Source organism: Bos mutus, chromosome 17 (genome assembly GCF_027580195.1).
Source record: "Bos mutus isolate GX-2022 chromosome 17, NWIPB_WYAK_1.1, whole genome shotgun sequence".
Taxonomy (NCBI): Eukaryota; Metazoa; Chordata; class Mammalia; order Artiodactyla; family Bovidae; genus Bos; species Bos mutus.
Window position 1 is genome coordinate 58269717 of NC_091633.1, and position 14077 is coordinate 58283793.

Genomic DNA, 14077 nt, shown 5'->3' on the forward strand with positions numbered 1-14077 from the left:
GTTACTTTAAGACTTAATATTTTACTTGAAAATTGGAATTTAAGTGTTAGGTGTGATGCCTTATCTCAAACAGCAGTCGTTTCTATTTACTCACATCTAAATTATTTTCGTTTGTGTGTTAAATTTAATGCCAAATTTTCAGTTGGTAAATGCTGAAATGTTTTAAAATTTTATGTATACTGTTACAGTAAAGTATATTGTGTGGGATGATTATAGTAATTTGGGATATTTGGAAATTAAAACTATTGCCAAAAATAAAATTTGTCACAACGTTCTTAGGTTTTTTTTTTTTTTCCCCCTAAGCAGAATTGGCTATTAATTATTAAAGGGATGAAGTTCCTAATTTCTAAATTGCTATTTCCTTCCTAATTGATATTATATAGTGAAATTAGAAAATACCTGCAGGGCAGAAGGAAAATAATTCTACCTAATGATTTCCCTTTTAACATTTAGGCATTTATATCCTCTGAATTTTTTCTAGGCTAAATATTTATCTACATTTCTCTCCTAATTTTAGTTCTAGCATACCGTCTGTAGCATTTCTTTTTTTCACCCAATTATCATTAATTTGGTCAGGAAATAATTACTGAATGTTTATGCTATTCACTAGACATCCTCTGGAGAAGGCAGTGGCACCCCACTCCAGTACTGTTGCTCGGAAAATCCCATGGATGGAGGAGCCTGGTAGGCTGCAGTCCATGGGGTTGCTAAGAGTCAAACACGACTGAGTGACTTCACTTTCACTTTCCACTTTGATGCATTGGAGAAGGAAATGGCAACCCACTCCAGTGTTCTTGCCTGGAGAATCCCATGGACGGAGAAGCCTGGTAGGCTGCAGTCCATGGGGTCGCACAGAGTCGGACATGACTGAAGCGACTTGGCAGCAGCAGACATCCTCTTGTGTATTAATTGCATTAGTCCTTAGCCTCATATAGTCTAGGGTGTTATGAATATCTGCATTTATAAGTAAGTCATATTGATGTACGCAGTAGGAGTTGCATTCGTGTAAGATTTGTGACTGTAAAATAAAAGTTGGTGATTTGAATTGTTTCCCATGGGCTAGATTGCATTCACAGAGTGGATTGAGCCTCCTAAACGAGAAAGAAAAGCCAACTATGCTGTCGATGCCTATTTCAGGGAAGCTCTTCGCGTCAGTGAACCTAAAGCACCCAAGGTGAGTTGACAGAGCACAAATACCTAAAAATATTGGAAATGCAACAAATTATTTTTCTTCTTATATTCTTGCAGTAAAATCAGATTGAGAATTAAATTTTGGGTGGTTTCTTCCAGTGTACCTCCTTCAGCTTTTGTTGCAAGTTTTAAAAGTTAATTTTAAATGTAAGCATTTAAAATTTGCTTGATGTTTGTTAAATATTATGGAAGGTGCATTCCGTTGCTTGGAGAATTGGCTGTCATGGTATTATAGAGTGCAAAAAGATTTCAGATAGATTTAAAGCAAAAAAGGTTTATTTTGTTTGTTTGTTTTTACAAACAATGCTTTTTTTTTTTTTTTTTTTAGGCTCCTCGACCTCCAAAACAACCCAATGTTCAGGATTTCCAGTTCTTTCCTCCACGTCTATTTGAATTATTGGAAAAAGAAATTCTATATTACAGAAAAACAATTGGTTACAAGGTAACAGAAGTAACACTTTGTAACTAATCTCATTTGTTTTAACTTACTAAATGCATGATATCAATGTATTTTCTTGGATTAAAACTTGTAAAATTTCATGTAGTTGGTTAAGAGTTTAGTTCATCACATATTTCCTGAAATATATTGGCCGATGACATAGGAAAAATACGTATATTTTTAGGTCCCTCGAAATCCTGACCTACCAAATGCAGCACAGGCACAAAAGGAAGAACAGCTGAAAATTGATGAAGCCGAGCCCCTTAATGATGAAGAGTTAGAGGAGAAAGAGAAGCTTCTGACGCAGGTATAGCTTTCAACCACAACCAGATTTAGTAATGGTTATTTTGTAAGGTACCCTGTTAGGTTCTGTGGGGATAAACAAAAGAAGTGAAGTTTTTGCTTTCAGAAGTGGAATAATTGGAGAAGATGAAGCATGGGCGTATGGGCATATGCTGCGTTGTGCTTGTCATGAGTTGTGGAGGTGGAAGAGAAGACGATAGATTTGCACCAAATCTATTGTTGTAGCGTCAGTATCTTTGATCACCTTTCTTGCAGCACTCCCACCTTCCCTTTCCTGTGGGTCTTCTCATTTTTACTACGTCGTTGTCCTCAATTACAAGTATCTGCTTGGTACTTTTTTTAAACATCCTTTAGGTCAATCAAGGCCTTTGAGAATCTAGCTCTAACCTACCTTTAAAGCTTTATTATTACTTCGTTTTGCCACTTGGTTTATATGTTTGCTCTTCACGTTCATTCCTCCTGACAAGTTCTCCTTGAAAGTGCAGTGAAAATGTCACTTTTTTGGGCAGCATTTCTTACTCTCCCACTCAGACTTAGTTGCTTGGCTGTCTGAGTAATGTATATGATGTATTGCTAAAGTGCACATCTATGTATATGAATAGTTACCACTTTAAAATAACTTAGAACTCGGAGCAGCTGAAAGTTTTCTGTAATACTTAGCAGGATTGATAAAGTTTTAATAGCTTTTCCCCCAAGCTCAGTGATGATATGCTTTGTTTCTTTTGCTTTGAAGGGATTTACCAATTGGAATAAGAGAGATTTTAACCAGTTTATCAAAGCTAATGAGAAGTGGGGTCGTGATGATATTGAAAATATAGCAAGAGAAGTAGAAGGAAAAACTCCAGAAGAAGTCATTGAATACTCAGGTACTTCTGTTATTTTAATAGGTATAAGAATGTTCTCGGGCTTTTGGAGGGCTGTTGGAAAGTTGAGATTTTCTTAACTAACTCTGAATGATGTATTTGTTTGCTTAATTAAAAAATTTTTTTTTGGCCACACATGAGGCATGTGGGCTTCCCTGGTGGCTCAGATGGTAAAGAATGTGCCTGCAATGCAGAAGACCTAGGTTTGATCCCTGGGTTGGGAAGATCCCCTGGAGGAGGGCATGGCAACCCACTCCAGTATTCTTGCCTGGAGAATCACCGTGGACAGAGGAGCATGCAGGCTAGAATCCATGGGCCACACAGAGGCAAACACAACGGAGAGACTAAGCGCAGCACACGTGTGGCGTGTGGAGTCTTAGCTCCCTGGCCAGGGATGGAACCCGTACCTTCTGGGCTGAAACCATAGAGTCTTAACCTCTGAACCACCAGGGAAGTCCATGAATGATGTTTTGATAAGCTAAAATTTGCCACAACTTAGTATCTTGTTTTATTTTTTAAAAATTGAGTTAGAAAATCTCCCCTTCTTTAAAATGGCATCAATATTTTTTTTTTTTTTTACCCTCGTTAACTAACTGTAACCAAGAAAACAAGAATAGGTCACTGAATAATTGTGCCTTTTTTTTTTTTTTTTTACTTCATTTCTCTTTATAACTTTTCAAATACTACATAATTCTGTGTTTCCTGAAGTCTGTTGGGTTGACAAGTGGATATGTGTAGTTGTGCTGTGGTGATTGCTAAAGTTCAAAAGAGCAGAGAATTAAGTGTTGGGAGATAGATAAATCATGCAGTTCACCTTAACTATTTTTTTTACAGTTAAGGAAACAGATAATTGTGTGACTTACTAGTGTTAGATGTGGGAAGAAGGGAAACATTTCTTAATCCTTAGCAAATAGAGCATTTATAAAAACAAGTTACTTATATTTCTTCCCTTTCTCCACCTATCCCATTTACCCAATTTTACTCTTACAGCTGTGTTCTGGGAAAGATGCAATGAGCTGCAGGACATAGAAAAGATTATGGCTCAGATTGAAAGAGGAGAGGCAAGAATTCAGAGAAGAATTAGTATCAAAAAAGCACTTGACACGAAGGTACTTTGACTATTAATAAGTATTGTAGTTGATAAAATAACTCCTGTCTGTAAGTATAAGAGTTAAAGTAACTTTTTAAAAGGAAAGGAAATGATTTAAAATTAAAAATTTCTTTAGAGAACAACATTCAAACTTCATGGACATTCTCAACAGAATTTACGTCAGTATTTCAGTTGGTATATGTGGGTCAGAGTCTCTGTGATTTAGCTCTTTGCTACATAGTACTAGAAAGTCTGAGTCTGTATTTCTTTTTAGAATAATAAAGACCAAAGTTGTTTCAGGACAAAGGTTATGATATGATGGAAGTGCTTTGGATAGAAAATGGATGTGAAATACAACATTTATAGCTAACTTTACAGAGTTTGAAATATAGGTTATATAGGATTTGTATTTTATATAATGTGAAATCTGATTTTCATAGATTGGACGGTACAAAGCACCTTTTCATCAGCTGAGAATATCTTATGGTACTAACAAAGGGAAAAACTACACTGAGGAGGAAGACCGCTTCCTGATCTGTATGCTTCACAAGCTTGGATTCGACAAGGAAAACGTGTATGATGAGCTGCGGCAGTGCATTCGCAACTCTCCTCAGTTCAGATTCGACTGGTTTCTAAAGTCCAGAACTGCAATGGTGAGTACTGGGGCCTTTTTGTGGAATGAAGCAAACAATTCAGAGGAAGTAGATAATGGAATATTGTTTAAGGTACCTTTTAAATTTTTATTAGAGAAAATTTGTGTATCTTTGAAGTAAATTTTTGTTAAATTGCTATTTGTATCATAGGTTAAAGTAGTTCCTTAAGAAACAGTTCACCTCCACAGTTATAAACCTAATGTCATGAGTCACAAAGTTTATTTTTTCCATCGTTTGATAGCACTTCTTTTAACATCACTATATACAATAGGATTAGTTTTTTGTGTAAAGTTTAATCAAGCTTTAAGTAGAAGGAAAAGTTGCATCAATTTTAACTTGTGAATAAGATGATCACAATTTAAAATTTGACTTTTGCTTTTGTAAATATACACATTTTTATAAAGAAAGGACTTCTCATGCATCTGCCCATCAGAATACTGAATTTTCAGTTAATTAAAAAGAGCTTAGTGTGGTAAAACACTGTACTGTTTTAATGCTAGGTTCGATCAGCAAGTTCCATTTTTATGACCTAAAATTAGAATTCAGAAACATTTAGCTTTGATGAATTGTTCTTCCCTTAGGTATTTTACCACCGTTGAATTTTTAGCTTCATCTTGTGTTCTTCAGGATGATAATCATGCCAAAAACAGTTCTGTAGTCTTAATTTTGAGATCTACTGGGGTAGCAAAGTTTAAACAATATTATGATAATAAAATTTCTCTCAGTGTATTTAAAATACATTGTTGCTCTTCAAGATGGGGGATAGTTTACAGTTTAAGTGTTTGACCACTGAAGGGTTTTTTTTTTCATTAAGTGTCATCGGAGGCTGGTGTTTTGTGAAACTCTAGGTTGGGAAATGTTGCACTCTAAATGCATTATTAATATACAGTAAGAGGAGACAGATTCAGTTGCTATAAGCTCTGTATTATATCTTTTAAAGTAGGAACAATTTATAGTTCGTGAGTAATTTTATAGTAAGTGAAACAAGATGCAGTGTCACATTAATTTACTGGTACAATACCATGGTTTAAAACTGTGTTATTTCCTAATGTGTTTCATGTTAAGGCACACATACAAAATGATAATATGTGTATGGCCCCTTCCCCTTGTGATGAAACAGTTGAGGTGTAATCTTTGTCTATAAGCCAAGCAGATTCATACCATAGCAATCTGTAAAACGTTCTGGTGTATGTGTCTCAGTGAAGTCAGAACCTGGATGTAGCGTACTACCTTCTCTCTATATGTACTGTTGCAGATGTTTCCTGGCTGTGTCCTATATGGTAGTATGGCCTTAAATAATGAAGTGAAGATGCACACATAATCTTTTTTTAAATCCCCCTCGCATGGATTGTGTACGAAAATTAGTAGTTTTGCTTTAAAAATTTTAATATATTGGGGGGTGTAAGTGATATTATGCTATTAAAACGTACCTTTGGTTTTGAAATTGTATTCATGAAAACTTACAGATGGAGAATACAGATTTATCATGTAAAGTTGTGTTTATAACTTAGGAACTCCAGAGGAGGTGTAACACCTTAATTACCTTGATTGAAAGAGAAAATATGGAACTAGAAGAAAAGGAGAAGGCAGAGAAGAAGAAAAGAGGACCCAAGCCTTCAGTGAGTACTGATGGAAGTGTAAATGCCTTCCTGGGGGACTTACCTGTTTTCAAGAATTTGAACATTACTTGGCTTATCACTGATGCATTAGTCTTTTTTTGGTAGATAGTATAACCTTAAATTGCTTAAAAAGTATAAACGAACGATTGCATTGTGTGGGGAAATCATGTTATGATGGTAATTCACAGTGTGGGGACTGGTAAAAATTCGGTACGCTCTGTCTTGTGAATGCCAAGAGCTTACACCTGACTTTGAGGTTACAGCTTACAATATTAGAATATTTAAATATAAGGAAAGCAGTGACATTTACAACCTTTACTGTTCACTTCTAAACTTTGGTTTCTTTCCTCAGCGATCTCTTAGCATTGTGAAGGCAAAAATTATGAGAGAGAAAAAGTCATTTTGTTATTTAGTAATAACTTACAGGGTCATGAGTAAATGAACGTTTGCAGAAAGTCTGGTGTTCATGTAACCTCACAAAGTATTTCTCATTACTGCTTTTTTAAATACGAAGCATGTGTTGTACATTTGTTTGGTGTATTGACTTACTGTTGCTTATTGTGAATTACTCATTACTTCATTGATAGCAGTAAAATTTTTGTGTTAGTAAAATACGTAGATAAGATCATTTAGAGAATTAAGTTTCTTCGGGTGAAGAAAATTAATACTGGTTACCAAGTGGCAGTATTAGTAAGGTGCTATCATGTGTCTTCCGGTACATTTCATGTTAATATCGCTCTTGTGATGAAGGAAACCTCTCCTTTGTTTCTAGACACAGAAACGTAAAATGGACGGAGCACCTGATGGCCGAGGAAGAAAAAAGAAGCTGAAACTATGAATACATATTTGTTTCATAATCACTAACTTTAAACCAGTAGTTCTTTAATTTACGGGTCTTCATAAGATGTACTGTACAATGCTCAATTGTTATGTCATTCAACGACATCAGGTTCATCTGTTTACCGAGCTAGAAACATAGTATGTAGATTCACTTTTTTAAATGCAACAGCTGTGCTGAAATTTTTTTATCATTAACACTTGAAGTAATAAAATAGGCTTCATTTATTAATAAATGTTTCATTTGATTTATTTTTCTATTATAGTTCCATTTGTGAGGATTGTGACTTTGTTTATGAGCTATAATTTCTATACTTGTGACGCTTAAAAGGAAGCAAACAAGTTAAAAAAAGAAAATTGCAGATAACACTTGTCCCTTCCGTCTTCACTTAGTTGTGTAACTGTTTTAATTCACTTTGCCTTTGCAGAAGTTTGGGTATCTTCTTTGTAGTGCTATTGAGTCTCATCCAGGAAGATTATGTACATTGCATTCTCCTTGCTTATTACATGGGTAGAATGGGAAAAAAAGGCAAGACAAATTCTCATTAAATTCTATGCATATTTCTGTTGCGCTGTTTCTATAGTTCTGAGGTGATGAATATGCCCTATTCTGTTTGGAAGAATGGCCTTTTAGTTGTATAGCCAAAGACATTTAGTATTTTCTGGTTCCTTAAGGTGTTATTGTACCATTTTGTAAAAGGAATATTATTATTATTTTTTTTAATTGTTTGGTAAATATTTTTGACAAATTACCTTCTGAAACAGCCACAACTTGGAAAGATAATGTCAAAACTTAAGATGATTTTTTTCTGTTTTTAAAAAGACCCAGCCAAAATAAGGTGTCAATTTGTCATACTGTTGAAATTGGTAACAAAATGTATCCCCTTCCGGTTTAACCTTTTTTGGGTTTTAGAGTAATTGAAAATTTTATTTTATTATATTTAAAATAATTTCTAAGTGTGAACAGTAAGAATGACTTAATTCCAGTTTTTATTTTCTATGGACAGACTTGATAAACTGGAGACCCTGAAGCAGGATTACCCAAATTGTAGTGTCAGGATTTTAGCTGTACCAGAGGCCTTTATGTGCTACACATAATTTGTATAAAGTTTTATATGTGCAAATTGGGTACATAAATAGTTCTCCATTTTTCTAAGGGAATGCAATAAATGTAGCATCGTGAATAAATATAACTTTTATAATCCTTAAGTGGTCTTCTCTTTCCATTTCTTTAATTTTCGTTCCTCATTTGATTTTTATTCACTTTTTTCCCTTAGGATGCTATCTTTTTTCCTTAGATTTCCTCCCCATATCAGTTGCTTTTATCAGCCCACACATAATTGAGATTTCTATTTATAATGCTGGTGTTTATAATATTACTAATACTGCTTACTTCTAAAAAGTGGGATTGTTGCTGTCGGTGTCAAGCAAAATGCAGTGTTTATAGCAGTTTGTGGAGTGATGTGAGTGTTTTGTGCCCCCACCCCCACCCCACCCATTGACTTCTCACCTTAGATTCTTAAAATAACAATTGTGGATCTAATGTATGCAAAATTGAGGAATGGTTACTCTTTGCATGTAAAAGCTATTAAGAGTGGTGGCTTTATTTTGGAAGAAATAATTGGGAAAATATAAGGTTGAAGAAAACTTTACAGAGATCACAGAAGTGTTTTCAAGACAAAAACAGCCTAATGCATGTCTGTGGTGTGTGATGGTGGTGGAGGTGGTGGGCATGGGAGGGAGGCAGAGAGTGGAAATGTAAAAGGAAGCTACTTGCAGTCCTTCAGAGCTCAGGGACACCGGGACATACACGTGTAAATTGAAACACTTGAAAAAAGCATGAAAAGAAACAATTTATCAAAATTTAGCATTGTGGATCACAGGTCAGTTAGGATATCACTGTTGCACGTTTATCTAGAATAAAGCCAAGTTTTTATTTATACTGCTAGGTAAGGAAAAATGATCACTTAAGCCCAACCAACTATTTTAAAAGAGGAATTGGTGGTAGAGTAGACTCAAAATTGGAACCCATTTGATTTCCTCAATTTACAGTTGAGGAATAGAAAGTTTAAATGGGTGGAATGAATGGTCCTAAAGCCAGCTTAGAAGAGGCTGGGTGTTTACCTAGGTGACCACAGGGTCACAGTCAGTTGTGACTGTGACTGTGACTATCTATTTCATTTAATAGATAAAATGTAATCTTCCCAACAGAGTAATACATAATTATTGGGAAGGTATCCAGTAAAACTAATGTTATCATTTCAACTTCAGTATTTTAAATATTAATGTAACCTTGGAGAAGAAAACGGAAAATTTTCCAATAGCAAACTTTTTAAAATTTAGGGTATTTCAAATTCATATAGTAGACTTAAAGTGTGTGCTTTAATTTTATTGCAGGGCTTACATATACTCATTATAATGTGTTAATCTGAACTCAAAACCCTAATTTAGGGTAGTGGCATTTATGAATATCTAAATGTTGGTCTTTGTAGAACATTCAGTGTCAAGTGTGACAGGTACATGATAGACAGTAAAAAGGGTCAATATTGTTAATATTAAACTGCTGCTGCTAAGTCACTTCAGTCGTGTCCGACTCTGCGACCCCATAGACGGCAGCCCACCAGGCTCCCCTGTCCCTGGGATTCTCCAGGCAAGAACACTAGCTAATACCAATTTGTTAGTTTTAAGTAATTGTTTCAAATGTGATTAAGCTTTATAATATTTGACTCTGTGTACATTTGTTTTAAAAAAAAAAGTTAAAGATCCAGTGTCCTTAGTGTTGTGGATAAATTCAGTTGTTGTAACATTTTAAGGAACATACATAAATCCCATTTCTGAGGAACCACCAGTCCTTTACACTGGACACTGTTCCTGTCAGTTGGGGGAATTAACTCAGTGCAAATTGGGAAAGTATGAAGGGACAGTCAAGTCCAAAATAATGCACTTGTTTCAGGCATAGAACACAATTATCCTGGTTCCTGTAACCATTTTAAAGGGAGGTGCAGCTCTGTAAAAATACTAGCGTAACCTGTCTCAGTCTGTCTGAAGCCAGAATACAGCATAGCCCTCACACATGGATTTGTGCAAGTTTAAAGTTACTGCATATGTTTAGGCAGTCACTCCCTGAACACAGCAGAAGCAATCAGGTTAACTTTCCGCTATCCTCACCACGTATACCTCTCTCTGAAGCCACTTTTCTGCTTGTGTCTCAGGTATCACTTGGTGCTGCAAGTTTCACTTGGAAAAATGTACCACCCTGAATCTGATGTATTTTGAAAACGAAGAACATGGTCATCTTTGTACTTGCACTGATAGACTAAAACCTTCACATGGGAGCTTGTTAGAAATGCAGAATCTAAGGCCTCATGTCAGACCTGCTGCACTAGAATCTGCACTTTAATAAGATGCTCAAAGGTGATTCATGCACAGGAAATTTTGAAAAGTACTGCTTTAAATGAATTTTACCAAAGCAAAATAATGAAACCTTAATAAGTATCTTCATATTAACATGAAGATTAAAATATAGCAACAGGGTAACATTTTTTAGTTTAGGTGAGGAAGATCAGTATTATTTCAGAGTGTGCTAAGTCCCTTCAGTCATGTCCGACTGCAACCCTCTGAACTGTAGCTTGCCAGGCTCCTCTGTCTGTGGGATTCTCTAGGCATGAATACTGGAGTGGGTTGCCATGCCCTTCAGGGGATCTTCCTGACCCAGGGATAGAACCCGCATCTTAATGTCTCTTGCAGTGGCAGGTGGGTTCCTTACCACTAGCACCACCTGGGAAACCCGAAAATGCTTTTATGTTTAATTTTGGATCTGCAGATAATTTTAGAAGAGATTTTTCTGGTGAGTTGTCATGTACTGGCATCATAATTATTGCCTCTCAGTTACTTTGGGACCGTTGTGTGGTTGGAGGAACAGCAGCAGTGGCAACACCTGGGAGCTCATTAAAATTACAGATGCTCAGGTCGTCCTCCAGTTTACTGAACTGAAATCTGGTGGGGAGGCTTTGCATTTCTGTCTGAAGCCCTCCCGGTGATGCTTAGGAAGTTTGAGATGCACCGAGTTAGTACCTCTCACTACACTTGTTGCTTTCCCTTTCCTTTACGTGGAACAAATGTTACATAACTTTGGATTATGACTTGCTTGTTTCTACTCAATTTTATAAATCCAGTTATGAAACTAAAAGGCAGCATGCTGAGTGTGTGAGTCATTAATGATGGCTGAGTCATCTCATTTTTATAGTGAAGACGAGATGTTCCTTGGTAGAGTGATAAATACCTCTCCTTATAGGGATGTTGTGATGGATTGACAGTGGTCAACTGGACTCGGTGACAGAATGATTTTGGTTGATTGTGTCATCTTTCACAGAAGGGACCATTTTTTTACATGGAAAGTTATTCTCAGCACATTTTTCCTGTGTATTGTCACTTTGGAGACATGATTGATCTGGTTTGAAGTCAGAAACATGTCCCCGTGTTGATGCACGGACAACAATATCTCCTAGGGAAGGTCAAGGTCAGTTTGGAGAGAAGACCTTTCACACTGCAGCACAGAGTGTGCACTGACTTCTGAGAGTTGCCAACACTACCAAGTGGAGTTCCTGTCTGGTTGCTGTTAAAGCAGCTTACAGATAGGTCATTTTTCTTATCTGTGGCGTCAGCCTTACGTCTGAGTAGAAGGGAGGCCAGTAACATGAGGCAGCTCAAGAGCAGGAGCCCAGATGCACCCCGCAAATGGACATGGTGCTGCCTGAAGGATCCAAACCTCCAGTTTCCATTCCTGTTTGCTAATGAGCTGCGCCACCTGGGAACCAGTCTGGAAGGAAGTCTGGCTTTTTTAGAATGGTTCAGGGTGATATGCTGAGTACGAGTGCCCTTGTTTTTATCAGCTCCTATATTTGGAGAGAGAGTTAGGAATGAGTGCTAAGGGCACTCTTAGCACTATAACCTGGAAAACTGGAAGAGAATGAAGGCATCACTGTAGCTGAAATGTGCTTCTTGTCCAGCATCAATGGACAAAGGTTGAGCCTTTTGTTCTTAACTGTTGATTTAATTGACGACGATGGGTTTCACTGCCCTTGGTGACAAAGTAAAAGAAAAAAGGAAAAAGCAGAGCACAGTGTAATAATCCTTTGTAGGCTTATTCTTCCTCTATATTTTGATACAGTTTCATACACTACACTTGGGCATATCACCAGAATGTATGTAACACCAGTGACAGTACAATACCATTGATATCCCAGGGTTGTAGTGAGCTGGAAGCCGTTGTTAGGAGAGCTGTTTTGGCTGCTTCCTCTCTCTTAAAAAGTCTTTCAACCAAAAGGAGGACAAGCACTCTGCTTATAGTCAGTGACCGTGTCATTGATGAAAATGGTTTTATTGGGCTCTCCAAGTGCTGCACCCAGCGGCATCTGAAGAAGTAATTCAAATCGCTCTGAACTCTCAAAGATGGGCTGTCCCAGGTCAGCAAGGATTGTCACTCGGAACATCTGAACACGCACTCCTGGAGCGAAGTTCAGTTTTTGGCTGATGCCAGTGTAGTCTAATCCAGCTAGTGGGAAAGAAAAAGCCAAGAGTAAGATGCAGGAGTCACTGCCCAAAGTTTTCCTTCAGAGAAAGATGGCTGGTCCTTAGCATTTTCCTATGTATATGGCACCTTCAAACTCATATTTTTTGGCTTGATCCTCAGGGGAAATTTCCACGTTCTACAAAATGCCACAACCACCACACATCGGTCACCACGTGCGATCCCCACCAATGCTCTCCATCAGCTTCCAAGCACTTCCACAAAAATCCCGCCGATACACTGAAGGCTCTCAAGGCAACTTCAGTTTTAATGAAGGCATTTCCCTTTTCTATTTGGAACTGTTAAGACCACGATTGTGACTTTGATTTTGACCAGGTTTCACTCATTCACCTTTCCCAGACATCTAGTTTAACCTTAAAATATTCTGCTCAGTTTTACTGGGCCGTGAAGTTCCTGCCATTTTCTCAGTTATTAATCATTTTGTGAGCTGGCTCACCTCATTGTATCACTTCTTTGCTATTTAAAAAGTCATCCAATGTCATGACAAATTATAACCAAAGAGAACAGAAGAAGAAACCCTGAGTAATATATGTAAATAAATGCAAGAATAGAATATTTACGTTGTCTCAAATTATCTCCCCATAAAAAACTTCTTGGGGGTTACCCTCGTGGCTCAGGTGGTAAAGAATCTGCCTGCAATGTGGGAGACCTGGGTTTGATCCCTGGGTTGGGAAGATCCCTGGAGAAGGGAATGGCAACCCACTCCAGAATTCTTGCCCAGAGAATCACATGAACAGAAGAGCCTGGCAGGTCCATGGGGCTGCAAAGAATTGGATGCGACTGAGCAACTAACACAAAAAGACTTCTTAATTACAAAGGAAGAAAAGAAACTTCATAGTAAAGAAACCTGGCACATACCACCTTAACCAAGTGATCAAAGTTAATATCACCAACCGCGGGATAAATTGCAGTTGTGTCCCATTGGCTAGAAGGCAGCGAAAAGGCAGTACCATTTCTGTGATACTCCTTCTGAAGATGCAGAGCCTGAATCTAATTATGAGGAAAATCAGACAAGCCCAACCTGAATCTAATTATGAGGAAAATCAGACAAGCCCAACCTGGTGGGTATTTTACAAAACTAATTTGTAATATTTCTTTAAAATTTTTATTTTATATTGGAGTAGAGTATAGTTGTGTCCAACTCTGTGACCCCATGGACAGAGGAGCCGGGTGGGTTACGGCAGCCCACCCAACTCCTCTGTCCATGGGATTCTCTAGGCAAGACTACTGGAGTGGTTGCCATTTCTTTCTCCAGGGGATCTTCCTGACCCAAGGATTGAACCCAGGTCTCCTACAATGTAAGCAGACTCCTTACCGTCTGAGCTCCCAGGGAAGCCCCATAGTTGATTGACAATGCTGTGTTAGTTTCACGTGTACAGCAGGACATTTCAGTTACACATACATACATATCTGTTCGCTCTCAAAGTCTTTTCCCATTTAGGTTATTACAAGACTATTAAGTACAATTCTTTGTACTATACAGGAGGTCCTT

General features: G+C 37.3%; 1 protein-coding gene across 1 annotated transcript in view; it reads left to right on the plus strand.

The window, feature by feature from the left end:
• SMARCA5 (SNF2 related chromatin remodeling ATPase 5) overlaps nucleotides 1-8204 on the plus strand; it is a 38864-nt gene extending 30660 nt beyond the window's left edge. The window contains exons 17-24 of the mRNA XM_005911428.3: nucleotides 1064-1174; nucleotides 1520-1633; nucleotides 1815-1937; nucleotides 2667-2799; nucleotides 3787-3905; nucleotides 4327-4539; nucleotides 6051-6158; nucleotides 6931-8204. Coding sequence (XP_005911490.2) covers nucleotides 1064-1174; nucleotides 1520-1633; nucleotides 1815-1937; nucleotides 2667-2799; nucleotides 3787-3905; nucleotides 4327-4539; nucleotides 6051-6158; nucleotides 6931-6996 — 987 coding nt within the window. The 3' untranslated portion in view covers nucleotides 6997-8204. The remainder of the gene's footprint in view (nucleotides 1-1063; nucleotides 1175-1519; nucleotides 1634-1814; nucleotides 1938-2666; nucleotides 2800-3786; nucleotides 3906-4326; nucleotides 4540-6050; nucleotides 6159-6930) is intronic.
• Nucleotides 8205-14077: the final 5873 nt, after the last annotated feature.